General features: G+C 38.7%; 1 protein-coding gene across 1 annotated transcript in view; it reads left to right on the top strand.

The window, feature by feature from the left end:
- The window catches only part of FILIP1 (filamin A interacting protein 1), a 313,619-nt gene extending 303,755 nt beyond the window's left edge, over nucleotides 1–9,864 (top strand). Inside the window, exon 9 of the mRNA XM_060419371.1 lies at nucleotides 5,957–9,864. Coding sequence (XP_060275354.1) covers nucleotides 5,957–5,997 — 41 coding nt within the window. The 3' untranslated portion in view covers nucleotides 5,998–9,864. The remainder of the gene's footprint in view (nucleotides 1–5,956) is intronic.
- The last annotated feature ends 11,365 nt before the right edge of the window (nucleotides 9,865–21,229 follow it).

The following is a 21,229-nucleotide window of genomic DNA, read 5'->3' as shown; positions in this document are numbered from 1 at the left end:
TCCCCCCAATCCTGTCTTATGTATACAGCTTTGGATCTCAAGTCATCTGACTGGCCAGGAGTTTTGGGGATACCACCCATGGAGGATAAATAAGTCATGCTTGTAAGGACAGAACTCAAGTGTAATTAGGAATTGACAAAGGTCCACATAGTCAAAGCTATGGTTTTTCCAGTAGTCTGGTATGGATGTGAGAGTTGAACCATTAAGAAGGCTGAGTGCCAAAGAATTTATGCTTTCAAACTGTGTGCTGGAGAACTCTTGAGAGTCCCTTGGACTGCAAGGAGATCAAACTGGTCAATCCCAAAGAAAATCAACCCTGAATATTCATTGGAAGGACTGATGCTAAATCTGAAGCTCCAACACTTTGGCCATCTGATGCAAAGAACCAGCTCATTGGGAAAGACCCTGATGCTGGGAAAAGATTGAGGGCAGGGGGAGAAGGGGACGACAGAGGATGAGATGGTGGGCTGGCATCACTGACTCCATGGACATGACTTTGAGCAAGCTCAGGGAGGTGGTGAAGGAGAGGGAATCCTGGCGGGCTTCAGTTCATGGGGTCCCAAAGAGTCGGACACGACTTAGCATCTGAACAATGACAACAACAATGCATCCTTTCCAAGGAAGTCACTTAACAGCTAGTGAAATAAAAGAATGAATTCATAAGCCACATCATTTCACAATAATATCATGAAAGCAAACAATTATTTAATGTGTTACCTGAAGTTTCTTAAGAAAAAAAAACCTCAAGGTAACACTTGAGAGAAATATATAATGGAAAACGTTTGTAAGTCCTTTGATCAACTGTTAACATAAAATTATGTGTAAGAATGCAATGAACCCATGTGTATATGTTGATTGAGATTTAGAAGTTGTGTTCTTCTTTTGGACAAGGCAATGGCACCCCACTCCAGCACTCTAGCCTGGAAAATCCCATGGATGGAAGAGCCTGGAAGGCTATAGTCCATAGGGTTGCTGAGGGTTGGACATGACTGAGCAACTTCACTTTCACTTTTCACTTTCATGCATTGGAGAAGGAAATGGCAACCTACTCCAGTGTTCTTGCCTGGAGAATTCCAGGGATGGGGGAGCCTGGTGGGCTGCCATCTATGGGGTTGCACAGAGTTGGACACAACTGAAGTGACGTAGCAGTAGCAGCAGCTCTTCTTTCAATTAGAAAAACAGAAATTGTTGGTAAATACCTACACATCAGAGGGCCCCAAATTTAAGTGCTTTGCTCTTTTGAGTTTGCTGATAGAAGCTGAACTGTGGCCTATGGTCCTCTATTTGGGTCTTATTCTGAGTTGAGGACAGAATTGAAGATAAATTAAGATTTGCTGACAGAATTTATAACTTCAATAAAGTTTGTAATATTATCTTATTGTCCTAAATCATAAAGAAACAGGAAGGGACTTGGAAATCCCACCTTAAAAAAACACACATATAATGGTACTAATCCCTAAAGCATTCAGAAAACAAAGATCATGGCATCCGGTCCCATCACTTCATGGAAATAGATGGGGAAACAGTGGAAACAGTGTCAGATTTTATTTTGGGGGGCTCCAAAATCACTGCAGATGGTGACGGCAGCCATGAAATTAAAAGACGCTTACTCCTTGGAAGAAAAGTTATGACCAACCTGGATAGCATATACAAAAGCAGAGACATTACTTTGCCAACAAAGGTCCGTCTAGTCAAGGCTGTGGTTTTTCCAGTGGTCATGTATGGATGTGAGAGTTGGACTGTGAAGAAAGCTGAGCACCGAAGAATTGATGCTTTTGAACTGTGGTGTTGGAGAAGACTCTTGAGAGTCCCTTGGACTGCAAGGAGATCCAACTAGTCCATTCTAAAGGAGATCAGTCCTGGGTGTCCTTTGGAAGGAATGATGCTAAAGCTGAAACTCCAGTACTTTGGCCACCTCATGCGAAGAGTCGACTCATTGGAAAAGACTCTGATGCTGGGAGGGATCGGGGGCAGGAGGAGAAGGAGACGACAGAGGATGAGATGACTGGATGGCATCACTGACTAGATGGACGTGAGTTTAAGTAAACTCCGGGAGTTGGTGATGGACAGGGAGACCTGGTGTGCTGTGATTCATGGGGTCGCAAAGAGTGGGACATGACTGAGCGACTGAACTGAACTGAACTGAATTGAATCCCTAAAGCACTTTTATTTTATTATTATTATTATTATTTTTTGCTGGCAACCTTGGACTCCTTCTGAATCAGACAGCTTAGCTGTGCAATGAGTCACCTCAAAATTTAATGCGTTAAAGCAACCTTTTAAAAAATTTCTCACAAGTTTATGCATTGGCTGGGAGATTCTTATCTGAGTCAGCTTATAGATTTGGAGAAAGTGTAGATAACAAGCAAACATAGATTTAATAAATATCCTTAATAAGTTTCAAATGATACAGTCACTGTCATATAGATCTTGTCTCACTATATTTAGAAGCAAAGTGAAATATGTCCCTATTTATATAAAATAAAATAACTTGGGTTTAGTTGTATTCCTTTAAGTAAATTGTATGTACATAAATATTAAATGCCATCTTTTATTATTAAGTTGAATTAAATAAAATAAGCTCTCTTATTTGGCATTATCAAGTATTTTTGAGATAGTCTTTTTTAGTAACACAATCTGATTAATAGCATTAATGTATAATACCATGCATGGATTACCAGTTTGTTACCTTAAAAAAAAATAATAAAATATAATGGTCCAACCAAGACATTGTTTCTATATATGGACTGTTTTGCCATATGTATTTTTACCAAATACTAATCTGAAAATCTATTATTATTATTATTATTTTATTAGAGTATAGTTGATATAAAATGTGTTAGTTTCAGGTGTACAGCAAAGTGAATCTGCTTTATATATATATATATATTTCCTTGATTCTTTTCCCATATAGGCCATTAAAGAGTTTTGAGTAGAGTTTCCTGTGCTATACAGTGGGTCCTTATTATTTATTGTATATATAGTAGTGGGCATATGTTAATCCCAATCTCCCAATTTATCCCCCCTCCCCATTTGCCCTTTTTTTTTTTTCTAAGTCGCTTCAGTTGAGTCCGACTCTGTGTGACCCCATAGATGTCAGCCCACCAGGCTCCCCCGTCTCTGGGATTCTCCAGGGAAGAATACTGGAGTGGGTTGTCATTTCCTTCTCCAGTGCATGAAAGTGAAAAGTCAAAGTGAAGTTGCTCAGTTGTGTCTGATTCTTAGCAACCTCATGGACTGCAGCCTACCGAGCTCCTCCGTCCATGGGATTTTCCAGGCAAGAGTACTGGAGTGGGGTGCCATTGCCTTCTCCACATTTGCCCATTGGTAGCCATAAAATTGTTTTCTATATCTGTGGCTATTTTTGTTTTGTAAATAAGCTCATTTGTATCTTTTTTTTTTAAGATTCCACATATAAGTGATATAATTTGTTATTTATCTTTCTGACTTACTTCACTCAGTATGACAATCTTTCCGTCTATCCATGTTGCTGCATCCAGCATTATTTTGTGCTTTTCATGGCTGAGTAGTATTCCACTGTATATATGTGCCATTTTTCCTTTATCCATGCCTCTGTCAGTGAACATTTAGGTTGCTCCCATGTCTCAGCCATTGTAAATAGTGCTGCAAGGAATACTGGGGTGCGTGTATCTTGAAAAGTTATTATTATTACGAAGACTATAAAACTCTAGGATTAGGAGAAGACAACTCTAGGAATTTAGAGGTTTGCACACGCAAGAGGAGAGAAGAAGGTATCACAGTAAAACAAAATATTAGTCCTGCCAGGGACTTGAGAGAGAATTTAGTGAAGGAACCAGGCAAACACATTCTGAATTACATCTGCAATAAGAACAATTCTAGATTTCACTCTTTTAAACATATGTTTCCTGTAGTCTCTTAGGGGAGGAGAATGGGGAAGATACTTGAATTCTGTTAGGGAGGTCTGAGACCTATGTGTTTTTACTCTTTGAAAACTACTTTAAACAATTAAAAAAAGAAACAGTGTTGAGTAGGAAATAGCATTTTAATTTGTAAAAGTAAAAAAAGAGACTCTGATTTTTAACTACATAATATTTTATTTAGTGTTTTTAGTCTTTACCTGAAGATTTTAATTCATTTTTAAGTGTTGAAAAAAATTGAGGCTAGAACAACTTTGAAAAGACAAAATGAGCTAATGATTTTTCCGAGTTTCTGGTACAGTGAAAAATCACATATATGTCTTAAAAGTTTTGCAAAACATTCATAACTAGTTACTATTAAGTATATAAAACATTTATGTATTTCATTTTACTTTGCTTATCTGTTTATCCCAAATTCAATTCAGACAGGTCAAGAGACGGAGTGGAAATATCTCCACCTAGTGGTCAGTGTGAAGTAAACCTCTAGGTCCACAACATGCGGCTGCTGCTAAGTCGCTTCAGTCGTGTCCGACTCTGTGCGACCCCATAGACGGCAGCCCGCCAGGCTCCCCCGTCCCTGGGATTCTCCAGGCGAGAACACTGGAGTGGGTTGCCATTTCCTTCTCCAATGAAGAAAAGTGAAAGTGAACTAGTGTGTTTCAATTAATGTTTGTGAGCATACCGCATGCTCAGTCGCTAAATCGTGTGGACTCTGCAACCCCAAGGACTGTAGGCCACCAGGCTCCTCTGTCCATGGGATTTCCCAGGCCAGAATACTGGAGCGGGTCATTTCCTTCTCTAGGGGATCTTCCCAACCCAGGGATTGAACCTATGTCTCCTGCATCTCCTTCACTGGCAGGCAGATTCTTTACCACTGATCCACCTGGGAAGCCTGACAGTTGACAGGGAGGCAATACATTTTTCAGGCAGAGAAACCATTTGAGGCTTAGTTATTTCTTTCCTCTGCTGTTTATAATCTCAGCAAATGCAGGATCACGCTTCATTTTGCTCACCAATGTAGTTCCATGCCCAGCAGTGCATGAGTGCTAAGTGGCTTCAGTCATGTCTGATTCTTTGCGATCCTTTGGACTGGAGCCTGCCAGGCTCCTTTGTCCAAGGGATTCTCCAGGCCAGAATACTGGAGTGGGTTGCCATGCCTTCCTCCAGGGGATCTTCCCCACCCAGTGATCAAACTGCATCTCTTAGCTCTTCCACATTGGCAGGCAGGTTCTTTACCTCTAGGGCTACCTGGGAAACCCATGCCCAGCAGTGATGGGCATATAGAGCCTCAATGACACAATGAAAAGAAAAAAAAAAAGATACATGTTCACAAAGGCATCAAGGTTAAGATAAAAGTGAAATAAATCAAATATAAATACTGCACACTTGTTGCTGCTGTTCTAATTACTATCTCAACCTATTTTTATTTACTTTTATAAAATGAATTTCAATTGAAAAGCATATGAAGAATTATAAAGCATCTTCCCAGGTGGAGTATACAAAAAGAAGCAGAGACAAGAATGAGTCATCTGTATTTGGTGACTTCTTGGGAATAAATATTATTTATAATAATATAAATAATATTGTTATTCCTGAGAATAAAGATAAATAGTATCTAGTGAATTCCTGGGAATAAAATAAATATTTCCTTATTAAAATTCAAGTCCACAGACATAAAAAAATAAAAGTATGTGAATATTATTCAGAACAGAAATTCTAGGAAATAGTCTGGTTTCCATTATGCAACTTGTCTGTAGTAATTACTGTCTTTGTGTTCAGGGCTTTCCTTGGGTAAAACTGATTGAATGTTGTTAGAATATTAGACATGGTTTCTAAAAGGCTTTAAGAATTTTAGAGGTAGATCTCCTATGTCAATATAAAGAAGTTACCCAAAAATAGGAACTTCCAGAGAAGCTGCTGGGTGCATGCACCTGTTTTTGTTTTGTTGTTTGATGCCTATGGTCTGTTAGTGAAATGATATGGTGTTGACCTGCACGTAAACTACTGATGTTAGTTTCAGTCTAATTGAAAATGCTGTATCTTTCTTCTCTTTATAGAAAGCATCATCATCCACCAGTTACGTATGAACTCAAGATGAAATGGTAAACCAAGCACATACTGGGTGTGTGTATTTCCTCTGAATCCCTGTTGAATGGATAATATATCTCCAGCCCTCCACCATCACTAAGGTCCTCCATGCTACTGATCACTACTGGAAATAATTTCCTTCTTCCAGTGAATTTTTTTTTTTGAGGATATAAACATAAAAGCTGAAAATGGTTTTGCTGATAATATAAAAACAGGTAGCAAGAGCAATTCAATCTTTGTGTCAAATTTCTCTTCCTTTGGCAAAGCTTTCAGGTCCACGGGCACATGCTGTGTAATTTATTTTTATAATACACTTTGTAATGTGATTAGCTTTCCTAAAGTGTTTCCTTCTTCATAGTCTATGGCACATATATTTGTAGACTACACTGTCAGTTCACCAAAGTATTGGTATTGGTGTATTCAAAATCGTAAGCTCTGCTTATTTTCTTCTATCAGTTTGCTATTCCTGAAAAAAAAAAAAAAAAAAAAAGAAAGTCCAACACTCTATAGGGTAAATTCAAGAGGTAAAACCAGAGCAGGAGGTCCTGGAAGATCTGTTATTATTATTTGTACAATTCTCTGGTTCTGATCATGGTTCACCACTAACAAACAACACTGTGATTTAAGAGTTTAATTTAAAATACTTAAGCCAGTTTTCTAAAGTTGCTCTTTCTGGTGTTCTGTGCCCAAAACCCTGGATGAATTTGTTTTCATATGGAACAAATTAATAGAAGGAGCTGTGTGAGTTTTACCAGTAAGCCTTAAAGGGACAGCTTTTACTGACAGTTCTATTGTATTTCTGTTTGCATTATGTACTTACATGTACAGGATGTGTAATAAGGACTGTGATATTAGATTATTTCTCACAATCTATCCAAATGAAAAAATTAAAAATAAAAACTGACCTAGATACTATCAGCATTTTTTTTTAAGTGGTAAAAGAAATCCCAAGATACGTAAACTTTTCTTCTTGATAGCTAGAATTTGGACATGTTTTCATAACCCCCTATAGGTTAGATAATATATTCTTTAAAAATTCAAAGCACAATACGCGTTAATCAAATCTCAGTGTCAGACCTGCTGTTGAATTTAGGTTTATGTGAAAATATGCATCAGAAAACTACTTGAAACTCTAATAGTATAGCTTTTTTTTAAAAAAAGATTTTGTTAATATGAATATGTTTTCAATAAGGTCTTTAAAAAGATCATTATGAAGACAAATGAGGCGTTGACACATCAGTTTCTAGGAGCATAAATCACGTATCATGTCACTTTATCGAGATTAAAGAAAGAATGCTTGTTAGCATCACAAGGATAACTAGAAAGTACACAGGTAATACTACTGGCCCATTTCTCTGGTCCACAACATTACCCAGGTTCCTGAGGCCATGAGGGGAATACGCACTGAATCTATGGAACAGAAACATTAGGTTTTAAGGTATGCCTTATGGAATTAGCAAATCACATTCAGTAGGTATTAAAAATTAAATAACTGTATTTTATGTAAAATTAGTTATGAGTTCTGTAAGTAAGAGAAATGTTACAGTAAGTTTGTCTTAGCATGAATAATTGTGAACGCATCACAGACATGCAGGGCTTTCATTACTGATTAATGAAACTAGAGTGTGTATGTGTGAAGATTTTAAAAATTGTTGTTATGGGTTTTGATTTCTGAAAATGTTTCTGAACTGGCCATTTCAGTGAGAAGGGGATTTTATTTAGTATTGCTGTATTTTTCGACTCACAGTTAAATTCCCTATTTGCCAATGCTTATACTTCTGATGGCAAAAATATTCTGATATACCACAGAATTTATTTTGAAGCAAATAACTTTCTTAACTTGTGAGAATTTTATTACACAAAGAGTGAAAAGGCTAGAAGATAAAACTTTAAATACTACTTGATGTTAACTTAAAATATTACAAGTAACTTATGTATATTTGGATCTAAAGATTTTGTTTCTCCTGCATTTATAATGAAATTTGCAGGGGATGATGGTGTGATCAGGGCAACTCAGATGGTTGCTCTTTTCCGCCCCTGCTATGATTAAGTCCCTTCTTTAAACTCTAATGGAATGTGAGTGACAGATGAGTAAAATTAATCTACATTAATAAAAAAGTCTTGACAAAAATAATAAAATATTAAAAATGAATAGAAAATAAACACAGAAGTCTTTATCTAGTGAATAAACAAACAAGATTATAAATAGTCATACTCCAGTGAAAGTGTGAAAGGGTTAGTTGCTCAGTCGAGTCTGACCCTTTGTGACCCCATGGGCTGGAGCCCACCTGGCTCCCATGTCCATGGGGTTCTCCAGGCAGGAACACTGGAGTGGGTTGCCATTCCCTTATCAACATCCAACTGAAAAAACTGCCCCCGTGTTCAATCCTGGCACTATCCCAGGCCAGGCTCACATAATTTCTATATATTTTATTTTAAGTAAACCTCCAATCATCAGTATGAATGACAATCCATTTTCCATGGAATAATTATGTTTTCTGAAGCAGAGTCATAATCAGTGTTTCCAGATTAAGGTGCATAGTTGAACTAATTCATTATGTTACCCTTTTCTTTTTGATAGGAGAATGTGTTCTGACAGTACTGATTACAAAGATGTTTTTTTCAAGTATTTCAGAAAACATTAAGGTTTGATGAAGTTAGTTGTAAATATTCCAGATATCAGATGTCTGGAATGGTCACAAAATGTGAAGAATTAATTGTATCTTAGGACAACCATTTGAAAAAAAATCATGATGTGGAGTATATAGCTTAAAGATTAACAGAAAGACTGACACTATTGAAGTAACCCACAGCTTCTAAAAACGAGTGACAAAGGAAGTATAAAGTGGTGTGTTAAACAATGTAATTAATATGGTTGTGCCTTTCTTCTATATACTGTGGTTGAATTTTCCTGGAAATAAACTAAAAGTATAGCTAAAGTAGGGTGTGTTCATGAATGTGATGAGCAACAATTCTAAAAACACCAAAAATGCAAGATGGAAGTTTTTTAAAAAAACATCTGGCACCTGAGGCATATATGTGCCTCTGGACTCCAGTGCCATGCCTCTGCTAAAAATATTAATTCGAAGGCAAAAAAGAAGAATAAAAATTGCTGTAATGAATTCATAAAAATGGGGAAAGTTTCGTGGAATTATTTTTGCTTGCTGACCACTAAAATTTTTATTTTCTTAAAATTTCAGCATTTACTACATAAGTGATGAAAACTGTGTTTGTTACCTAGAGAAACTGTCATATATTCATAAATTTCAACAGAAATGTTTATTGGTGCCATGACAAGATTCATTTTTTTTCTGGTGTTATTTTCTTTTTGTTTGTTTATGTTATTTTGGTAATTTTACCTCACCATTCACAGATTTTGTTATTTGAACAATTCAGGTCTGTATTTATTTAGATTTTTTGCTTTAAAAATATCAGATGTTAACTTTTCCAATATAAGAGATTTATAATGTGATCAAATATTCTTAGAAGTCTTGCCGGTTTAATGGATTTTTGAAAGCAAAAGATTGCATTGAAAAGTTTGTGAGCTGCATTCTATTTTCACAGCATTCTCAATTTTGTCTCCTTTAAGTTTTATTAAATCCATGAAAAGCTTATTATTTTTCACTACACCCAGGTGAATTTATGGATATATACTTGTCTTTTCTATGAATGTAATATCCTACTTTCATTTTTTTACAGGCTATTGATATTACTAAGCCAATTAAGACATTCTCTATGTTATTTCCCAAAGCCAACTATATTTGTCAAAATCTCACCAGGGTGAGAAAAAATAACGATTGTGATACAAAAGCATTTGTGCAATATTCTTTTTTGAATTGGAAATAATAGTTATCAAATTAAAATCATTTAAAATGAATATTTGACCTTCTTTTTACTTAAAATTATTTGCTTTAAAATAGATTTCCCCTCTGCATTTCGTATTTTCTTTAAAATATGGTGTTTTTCAACGTGAATAAATATAAGTCAAATAGCAGATCTCCCCAAATGAGAGAGGCTTTTTCTCTGAGTCATATCATGGTTTGAGTCCCTACAAGACACCAAGAGATGGAACTGGTTACAGGGTTTCCCTTGTCCATTAGCCTCCCCCAAATGCTTTGTCGATCAACATTCAGATACTTCCCACTGCCTTCCACTGCCTGTCTAAAGGTGGACTGCTCAGCAGAGCAAATGCTCCTGAGGTTTTGCCAGCAACTGTCAGCCCAGCCCCCACATAGGCAGCTGGATAATGGTTTCAGAAAAGTGGGGTGGTGATGACGGTGGGGTTGTGCTCTGATCTCTTTTATTTGCCAGCTTTGTGCCAGAAATGGTGGTCCATTGCCATAGCCAGCCCGAAACTTATCTTTGCCTTATTTGAGACAAAGGAATGGGGTTTTCTTATTTATTATTTAAAGATACACATATCCAAAAACCAGGCAAGGCTGCTGTCTACACAAAGATGCCTTCCACAGGAAAGCTGCAGATGTTAGGGGTCTTGACCACAAGGACAGCTCTTTGGCTTCTCTTCTTGGAGGTGTGGAGCCCTTAGGGGTACATGGTTTGAGAGCACTTGCCAAAAGACTGTTTATTTCATGACTTCCCGGGAGAAGGGGTCTCAGGCTTTCCATCATATATGCGCAAATAGAATATTGTCTCTGAGCCCTGAGCTAGAGTCACTTTTAATGAGAACAGGTGCTTCCCCTAGGTATAGAGAAACCAGAGCAACTTATCTGGGCTTTATGTTTGTTGGCAATAGGACACACTGCACGAAACTCTTTTCTTTTTCTTAAAAAAATTTTTTTTTTAATTTAATTTTTTTTTCCTTTACAATACTGTATTGGTTTTGCCATACATCAACATGAATCCGCCATGGGTGTACATAAGTTCCCACTCCTGAATGTCCCTCCCACCTCCCTCCCCATAGCATCCCTCTGGGTTAACCCAGTGCACCAGCCCCAAGCATCCTGTATCCTGCATCGAACCTAGACTGGTGAGTCATTTCTTATATGATATTATACATGTTTCAATGCCATTCTCCCAAATCATCCCACCCTCTCCCTCTCTCACAGAGTCAAAAAGTCTGTTCTGTACATCTGCATCTCTTTAGCTGTCTCACATATAGGGTTATCGTTACCATCTTTCTAAATTCCATATATATGCGTTAGTATACTGTATGGGTGTTTTCCTTTCTGGCTTACTTCACTCTGTATAATAGGCTCCAGTTTCATCCACCTCATTAGAACTGATTCAAATGTATTCTTTTTGATGGCTGAGTAATACTCCATTGTGTATATGTACCACTGCTTTCTTATCCATTCATCTCCTGATGGACATCTAGGTTGCTTCCATGTCCTGGCTATTATAAACAATACTGCGATGAACATTGGGGTACACATGTCTCTTTCAATTCTAGTTTCCTTGGTGTGTATGCCCAGCAGTGGGATTGCTGGGTCATAAGGCAGTCCTATTTCCAGTTTTTTAAGGAATCTCCACACTGTTCTCCATAGTGGCTGTACTAGTTTGCATTCCCACCAACAGTGTAAGAGGGTTCCCTTTTCTCCACACCCTCTCCAGCATTTATTGCTTGTAGACTTTTGTATCGCAGCCATTCTGACTGGTGTGAAATGGTACCTCATTGTGGTCTTGATTTGCATTTCTCTGATAATGAGTGATGTTGAGCATCTTTTCATGTGTTTGTTAGCCATCCGTATGTCTTCTTTGGAGAAATGTCTATTTAGTTCTTTGGCCCATTTTTTTGAATGGGTCGTTTATTTTTCTGGAATTGAGCTGTAGGAGTTGCTTGTATATTTTTGAGATTAGTTGTTTGTCAGTTGCTTCATTTGCTATTATTTTCTCCCATTCCAAAGGCTGTCTTTTCACCTTGCTTATAGTTTCCTTTGTTGTGCAGAAGCTTTTAATTTTAATTAGGTCCCTGGAATGCAAAAGTAGGATGTCAAGAAACATCTGGAGTAACAGGCAAATTTGGCCTTGGAATGCAGAATGAAGCAGGGCAAAGACTAATAGAGTTTTGCCAAGAAAATGCACTGGTCATAGCAAATACCCTCTTCCAACAACACAGGAGAAGACTCTACACATGAACATCACCAGATGGTCAACACCAAAATCAGACTGATTATGGTCTATGCAGCCAAAGATGGAGAAGCTCTATACAGTCAGCAAAAACAAGACCAGGAGCTGACTGTGGCTCAGATCATGAACTCCTTATTACCAAATTCAGACTCAAATTGAAGAAAGTAGGGAAAACAGCTAGACCATTCAGGTATGACCTAAATCAAATCCCTTATGATTATACAGTGGAAGTGACAAATAGATTTAAGGGCCTAGATCTGATAGATAGAGTGCCTGATGAACTATGGAATGAGGTTCGTGACACTGTACAGGAGAGAGGGATCAAGACCATCCCCATGGAAAAGAAATGCAAAAAAAATGGCTGTCTGGGGAGGCCTTACAAATAGCTGTGAAGAGAAGAGAGGCAAAAAGCAAAGGAGAAAAGGAAAGATATAGGCATCTAAATGCAGACTTCCAAAGAATAGTAAGAAGAGATAAGAAAGCCTTCTTCAGCAATCAATGCAAAGAAATAGAGGAAAACAACAGAATGGGAAAGACTAGAGATCTCTTCAAGAAAATTAGAGATACCAAGGGAACATTTCATGCAAAGATGGGCTTGATAAAGGACAGAAATGGTATGGCCCTAACAGAAGCAGAAGATATTAAGAAGAGGTGGCAAGAATACATGGAAGAACTGTACAAAAAAGACTTCACGACCCAGATAGTCATGATGATGCGAACACTAATCTAGAACCAGACATCTTGGAAGGTGAAGTCAAGTGGGCCTTAGAAAGCATCACTATGAACAAAGCCAGTGGAGGTGATGGAATTCCAATTGAGCTCTTTCTAATCCTGAAAGATGATGCTGTGAAAGTGCTGCACTCAATATGCCAGCAAATTTGGAAAACTCAGCAGTGGCCACAGGACTGGAAAAGCTCAGTTTTCATTCCAATCCCAAAGAAAGGCAATGAAAAAGAATGCTCAAACTACCACACTCACTCACATGCTAGTAAAGTAATGCTCAAAATTCTCCAAGCCAGGCTTCAGCAATACATGAACCGTGAACTCCCTGACGTTCAAGCTAGTTTTAGAAAAGGCAGAGGAACCAGAGATCAAATTGACAGCATCCGCTGGATCATGGAAAAAGCAAGAGAGTTCCAGAAAAACATCTATTTCTGTTTTATTGACTATGCCAAAGCCTTTGACTGTGTGGATCACAAGAAACTGTGGAAAATTCTGAAAGAGATGGGAATACAGACCACCTGACCTGCCTCTTGAGAAATCTGTATGCAGGTCAGGAAGCAACAGTTAGAACTGGACATGGAACAACAGACTGGTTCCAAATAGGAAAAGGAGTACGTCAAGGCTGTATATTGTTACCCTGCTTATTTAACTTATATGCAGAGTACATCATGAGAAATTCTGGACTGGAAGAAACACAAGCTGGAATCAAGATTTCCGGGAGAAATATCAATAACCTCAGATATGCAGATGACACCACCCTTATGGCAGAAAGTGAAGAGAAGCTAAAAAGCCTCTTGATGAAAGTGAAAGAGGAGAGTGAAAAAGTTGGCTTAAAGCTCAACATTCAGAAAATGAAGATCATGGCATCCGGTCCCATCACTTCATGGGAAATAGATGGGGAAACACTGGAAATGGTGTCAGACTTTATATTTTGGGGCTCCAAAATCACTGCAGATGGTGACTGCAGCCATGAAATTAAAAGACGCTTACTCCTTGGAAGAAAAGTTATGACCAACCTAGATAGCATATTCAAGAGCAGAGACATTACTTTGCTGACTAAGGTCCATCTAGTCAAGGCTTTGGTTTTTCCTGTGGTCATGCATGGATGTGAGAGTTGGACTGTGAAGAAGGCTGAGTGCTGAAGAAGTGATGCGTTTGAACTGTGGTGTTGGAGAAGACTCTTGAGAGTCCCTTGGACTGCAAGGAGATCCAACCAGTCCATTCTGAAGGAGATCAACCCTGGGATTTCTTTGGAAGGAATGATGCTAAAGCTGAAACTCCAGTACTTTGGCCACCTCATGTGAAGAGCTGACTCATTGGAAAAGACTCTGATGCTGGGAGGGATTGGGGGCAGGAGGAGAAGGAGACGACAGAGGCTGGATGGCATCACGGACTCGATGGACGTGAGTCTGAGTGAACTCCAGGAGATGGTGATGAACAGGGATGCCTGGCGTGCTGCAATTCATGGGGTCGCAAAGAGTCGGACACGACTGAGCGACTGAACTGAACTGAACCCATTTGTTTATTTTTGCTTTTATTTCCAGTATGCTGGGAGGTGTGTCATAGAGGATCCTGCTGTGATTTATGTCTGAGAGTGTTTTGCCTATGTTCTCCTCTACGAGTTTTATAGTTTCTGGTCTTACATTTAGATGTTTAATCCATTTTGAATTTATTTTTGTGTATGGTGTTAGAAAGTGTTCTAGTTTCATTCTTTTACAAGTGGTTGACCAGTTTTCCCAGCACCACTTGTTAAAGAGAGTGTCTTTAATCCATTGTATATTCTTGCCTCCTTTGTCAAAGATAAGGTGTCCATAGGTGTGTGGATTTATCTCTGGGCTTTCTATTTTGTTCCATTGAGCTATATTTCTGTCTTTGTGCCAGTACCATACTGTCTTGATGACTGTGGCTTTGTAGTAGAGCCTGAAGTCAGGCCGGTTGATTCCTCCAGTTCCATTCTTCTTTCTCAAGATTGCTTTGGCTATTCAAGGTGTTTTGTATTTCCATACAAATTGTGAAATTATTTGTTCTAGCTCTGTGAAAAATACCGCTGGTAGCTTGATAGGGATTGCACTGAATCTGTAGATTGCTTTGGGTAGTATAGTCATTTTCACTATATTGATTCTTCCAATCCATGAACATGGTTTATTTCTCCATCTATTAGTGTCCTCTTTGATTTTTTTCACCAGTGTTTTACAGTTTTCTATATATAGGTCTTTAGTTTCTTTAGGTAGATATATTCCTAAGTATTTTATTCTTTTCGTTGCAATGGTGAATGGAATTGTTTCCTTAATTTCTTTTTCTACTTTCTCATTATTAGTGTATAGGAATGCAAGGGATTTCTGTGTGTTGATTTTATATCCTGCAACTTTACTATATTCATTGATTAGCTCTAGTAATTTTCTGGTGGAGTCTTTAGGGTTTTCCATGTAGAGGATCATGTCATCTGCAAACAGTGAGAGTTTTACTTCTTCTTTTCCAATTTGGATTCCTTTTATTTCTTTTTATGCTCTGATTGCTGTGGCCAAAACTTCCAGAACTATGTTAAATAGTAGTGGTGAAAGTGGGCACCCTTGTCTTGTTCCTGACTTTAGGGAAATGCTTTCAATTTTTCACCATTGAGGATGTTTGCTGTGGGTTTGTCATATATAGATTTTATTATGTTGAGGTATGTTCCTTCCATTCCTGCTTTTTGGAGAGTTTTTATCATAAATGGATGTTGAATTTTGTCAGAGGATTCCTCTGCATCTATTGAGATAATCATATGGCTTTTATTTTTCAATTTGTTAATGTGGCAAATTACATTGATTGATTTGCAGATATTGAAGAATCCTTGCATCCCTGGGATAAAGCCCACTTGATCATGGTGTATGATCTTTTTAACGTGTTGTTGGATTCTGATTGCTAGAATTTTGTTAAGGATTTTTGCATCTGTGTTCATCAGTGATATGGGCCTGTAGTTTTCTTTTTTTGTGGCATCTTTGTCAGGTTTTGGTATTAGAGTGATGGTGGCCTCATAGAATGAATTTGGAAGTTTGCCTTCCTCTGCAATTTTCTGGAAGAGTTTGAGTAGGATTGGTGTTAGCTCTTCTCAAAATTTTTGGTACAATTCAGCTGTGAAGCTGTCTGGACCTGGGCATTTGTTTGCTGAAAGATTTCTGATTACAGTTTCAATTTCCATGCTTGTGATGGGTCTGTTAAGATTTTCTATTTCTTCCTGGTTCAGTTTTGGAATATTGTACTTTTCTAAGAATTTGTCCATTTCTTCCACGTTGTCCATTTTATTGGCATATAATTGCTGATAGTAGTCTCTTATGATCCTTTGTATTTCTGTGTTGTCTGTTGTGATCTCTCCATTTTCATTTCTAATTTTATTGATTTGATTTTTCTCCCTTTGTTTCTTGATGAGTCTGGCTAATGGTTTGTCAATTTTATTTATCCTTTCAAAGAACCAGCTTTTGGCTTTGTTGATTTTTGCTATGGTCTCTTTTGTTTCTTTTGCATTTATTTCTGCCCTAATTTTTAAGATTTCTTTCCTTCTTTTATTTTTCTTGAATGTCATTAAACTCCACATTTATAATTTGTATTCAGTGAATCCCAAGGAACCTATTGTTGCTGCTTAGTTACTAAGTCATGTCTGAGTGACCCTGGACTGTAGCCTGTCAGGATCCTCCGTCCATGGGATTCTCCAGGCAAGAAGACTGGAGTGGATTGCCTTTTCCTTCTCCAGGGGATCTTCCTGAACTTTGAAAGATGTCAATCAGCTGGGGCAACCCTACTGACTGCAAGTTTCCTGGCACAGCCTGATCACAGCCTGATCCACAGAAAACAGTAGGAACCCAGTTCTCTGCAGTTCCCAATTTTTTTAAAAAAGATAATCAGTTCTTTCATTTTGCCTGGCAGTATTTCTAGCATCTCTTTTTCAGAGATAAACATCTCTAAGAATAAAGTCTTTCTTTTTCTTTCTCTTCAGGAGTCCTTTTTTTCTCTTTCTGCCTTATGTTGACTAGCACTAGGACACAATGCTGTCTCTCTAGTTTGACTGTAAGTTTCTCAAGGGCAGGACTTGCATATTCCTTAGAGTGAATACAAGATACTGAATAAATGTTTGCAAAGGGCAATATAATTCCTTCTCCCAGCTGCCTTGCCTCATGGTTTTCCATGACCATAAGCACATACATAGTCAGTTGGGGGTTTTCTGATGGACTCTCACTCCCATTTGTCTCTCCTCCTTGAGAGGAAGGCATGTGCATAGTCAGAATAGCAGGGTGCTTTGTAGGCACTTGGTAATTGACTCCTAATCCCAAAGGACTGCTCCTTCAGCAGTGTGTTCTGGGCTAGATCTTCCTCACCAAATTGACTTGCCTGGTGATTCTTCCCTTGCAGAAGCCACTGTACCCACTGAAGTTTTCAGAGGCAGAATATCTGGATGAAACAGGAGTCTCAACACTCATTGATTCACTCTGCAAGGACAAAAATGCCCTCATTTTATCAGATCACCAGATGGTCTAGGCTACTAAAACACAAGAGATGTATTCAGCCATTTTTGAACCACAAAAGAGGTAAGCACTGGTTCCCACATAGAGCATTGGTGCAAGTAGTCAGTGAGACAAGGGGACTCTATAAGCTAACAAACCAAGCATCTCCCAGAAGAGGAGGGTACCAGACAACTCTGTTCATAGGGAAATTGTGACCTGCTAAGATCTTGCTTGAGAAAAGGACCATGATCACCGAGGGTATATATACAGTTTTGCAAAACATTAATAACAAGTTTAGTATAAGGTTCAACTTTCTCTATGTCCCTTTATCTTTAGTTCTATTCTCTTCTGGGTGAAGTGAAAGTCACTCAGTCATGTCCAAGTCTTTGTGACCCTATGGACTATACAGTCCATGGAATTCTCCAGGCCAGAATACTGGAGTGGGAAACGTTTCCCTTCTCCAGGGGATCTTTGCAACCCAGGGACTGAGTCCAGGTCTCCTGAATTGCAGGCAGATTCTTTACCAGCTGAGCCACAAGGGAAGCTCAAGAATGCTGGACTGGGTAGCCTATTGCTTCTCAAGTGAATCTTCCCGACCCAGGAATCGAACTGGGGTCTCCTGCATGCAGGTGGATTCTTTACCAACTGAGCTATCAGGGAAGCCCTCTCTCCCGGGTGGAGAACCACAATATCACTCAGACCTTAGGATCCATTTCCTCACAGTTTAGTTTTTGACATCATAAAGAGGATACGGTGTGGTACCTCCTCAGACCCCCTATAAGACCCTGACCACACATTTTATATGCTAGTGACCTCATTATTTTTCAATTATTTGTTGGTAAATTGTCTTTCTCACACAAATGTGAGTTCATTTAAAGTAGATCAAGTTAATTCAACAAGTTTATTGAGTTCCTTTTATGTCCCAGTTCCCTTGACAGATATTGGAGATATAGTAATTGACAAAAACATCTCTGACCTTGAGAAGCTTATACCTACTAGGAAAGACAGGTATAAAAAGATACTTTCTGCACTTACTATGGCAAGTGCAAGTATAGAGATATGCACATATTGCCACGTGCTCAGAGAACAGTTCTTGGTTCAGTCTGAGGGGACAAAGACTTGAACTGGCCACTGTCCTGAATCTTGACACTTGAGTAGGAATTAGCTAGCAAGGCAGTTTCAGTGGAGGAGAGGTCTGAATTCTGGGAGCACTGGGTCCCTGAGTACTGGGTGTTGGAGACAGTGAGTGCAGCTTTTTCATCCCAGGAGATTTGGTGACAATCAAAATGATGTGATGGAACAGTGTGCCGAACCTCATTCCTTACCGTGTGCTTGTTAGGGAGAGATCCCAGGAGGGCCTGATGTCTGTTGTCCTAAATATTCAGTTCCAGTTACTAAAATGGGACTAAGCAGGCTCAGTAAAAACTGACTTTCACTTTTAAGTTCATCTTATGAAAGTCATCCTTCAAGTATATGTTAAAGTTACTCTAAAGAAATAAATGGGGCTTCCCTGGTGGCTCAGAGGTCAAGAATCCACCTGGCAATGCAGGAGTCATGGGTTCTATCCCTGAACCGGGAAGACCCCACATGCCGCAGAGCAATGAAGCCCGTGCACCACAACTGTCGAGCCTGTGCTCTGGAGCCGGGGAGGTACAACTGCTGAGCCAATGGGCCACAGCTTCCGAAGCCCACTGCCCAGGAGCCCACGCTCTGTGACGAGAGAGGCCACTGCAATGAGAAGCCTGCACACTGAAACTGGAGAGCAGGGGGCTGCTCACCACCACGAGACAAAAAGCCATGCAGCACAGCCACATATAAATTAATGAATAAAAAATCATTTAAAAAATGAGTGACTTAATAGCTAGTAGTGACCCAAGTGTTTCAAAAAAAAAAAAAACAACAACAACAACAAAAAACAAAGATGAAATGCCTGCAATACCCATTCCCTCCAAACTTCCAATAATTTAGTACTTGGAGTAATGGCACAAAGTAAGTTCAAGTCTAAAAATTGTCCAACATGTGATTTATAAGAGATTAATATTTTTAAGATTCTACTTTCCTGCATCTCTTGAATGATTCTCATGGAGCAAGTAAAGTCTCTTTCCTTCATAGCCCTTCCCCTTTGAAAAAATAATTTCACTGTTACACATATGTCAGTTGACTGTCAAACAAGAAACTGTAATGTTGCATTTGAAAGGAAGACCTTATCTATAACTAATGGCACCCATAATTGATAACTGATGGAAAAATACATACCATGGGAAGTAACTGACAAGGTTCTACACAATGGAGGGAAGATCCCCTGGTGGCTCAGATGGTAAAGACTCTGCCTTCAGTGCAGGAGACCTGGGTTCAATCTCTGCTTTGGGAGGATCCCCTGGAGAAGGGAATGGCAACCCACTCCAGCATTCTTGCTGGAAAACCCCATGAATAGAGGAGCCTGGCAGGCCATATAGTTAATGGGGTCACAAAGAGTCAGACACAACTGAGTAATTAAGCAAGCCACACAGTGGAAGGTATGGAGCCTGAGGTTCCATTAGAATTGTATTCTTTCATTTCAGGAGTGTGTAGAATTATGAGACTACACTTGATCTCAGCCAAAAGGCCGAGAAATGATGTAGAATTGAGAAATGGAACCTTATTTCCTTCCCCAAACAAAGTTCTTAGACCTCCTACCAGGAGTTTTGGTGTCATTATCTTTCCTCTAATGAGATTAACCATTAAAGTATCTTGTTTGACTTGTCTTTCTGACTACTGATTGCGGTTATTCATGGATTTGCATAATCTTTATCACAGTCAATGACCTCAAGCTAATTAGACAATCTCACTGTGAGAACAAAAGGATTTTCTTAAATGCCTAACTGAAAGTTAAGTAAATACCCTATATAAAAATCAGAAAAAGATTAACTTTAAAAATAGTTTGGATCAAGTTCTGTTGCAATAAATACAGGAAATCAGATCATATTCCTGATGAAAAATTAATCAATACAGTAAGTCCCCTACATACAAATGAGGCCCGTTTTGAGAGTGCATTCGTAAGTGCAATTTGTATCAAAGTCCAAGTTAGCCTCGGTTAACTAATTAGTTAAGTAACACATGTGGCAATATAGTACTGTACCATAATAGGTTTATAATACTTTTCACAAATAATACATAAAAAACAAACACAAAAATAAAGAAAGCATTTTTTTAAATTTTTTTTCCCTTTAATTTACAATACTGTATTGGTTTTGGCATACATTGACATGAATCCACCACGGGTGTACATGCGTTCCCAAACATGAACCCCCCACCCACCTCCCTCCCCATAATGTCTCTCTGGGTCATCACCGTGCACCAGCCCCAAGCATGCTGTATCCTGCGTCGGACATAGACTGGCGATTCGATTCTTACATGATAGTATACATGTTACAATGCCATTCTCCCAAATCATCCCACCCTCTCCCTCTCCCTCTGAGTCCAAAAGTCCGTTATACATATCTGTGTCTTTTTTGCTGTCTTGCATACAGGGTCATCATTGCCATCTTTCTAAATTCCATATATATGCGTTAGTATACTATATTGGTGTTTTTCTTTCTGGCTTACTTCACTCTGTATAATCGGCTCCAGTTTCATCCACCTCATCAGAACTGATTCAAATGTATTCTTTTTAACAGCTGAGTAATACTCCATTGTGTATATGTACCACAGCTTTCTTATCCATTCATCTGCTGATGGACATCTAGGTTGTTTCCATGTCCTGGCTATTATAAACAGTGCTGCGATGAACATTGGGGTACACGTGTCTCTTTCAATTCTGGTTTCCTCGGTGTGTATGCCCAGCAGTGGGATTGCTGGGTCATAAGGTAGTTCTATTTGCAATAGAAAGCATTTTAAATCTTACAGTCCAGTACCTTACAAGTATAGTAGTACAGTACGACAGCTGTACACAGGGGCTGGCATCAAGTGAACAGGCAA

Source organism: Ovis aries, chromosome 8 (genome assembly GCF_016772045.2).
Source record: "Ovis aries strain OAR_USU_Benz2616 breed Rambouillet chromosome 8, ARS-UI_Ramb_v3.0, whole genome shotgun sequence".
Taxonomy (NCBI): domain Eukaryota; kingdom Metazoa; phylum Chordata; class Mammalia; order Artiodactyla; family Bovidae; genus Ovis; species Ovis aries.
The sequence above is the reverse complement of the archived record's forward strand: the minus strand, read 5'-3'. Positions and strand labels throughout refer to the sequence as shown.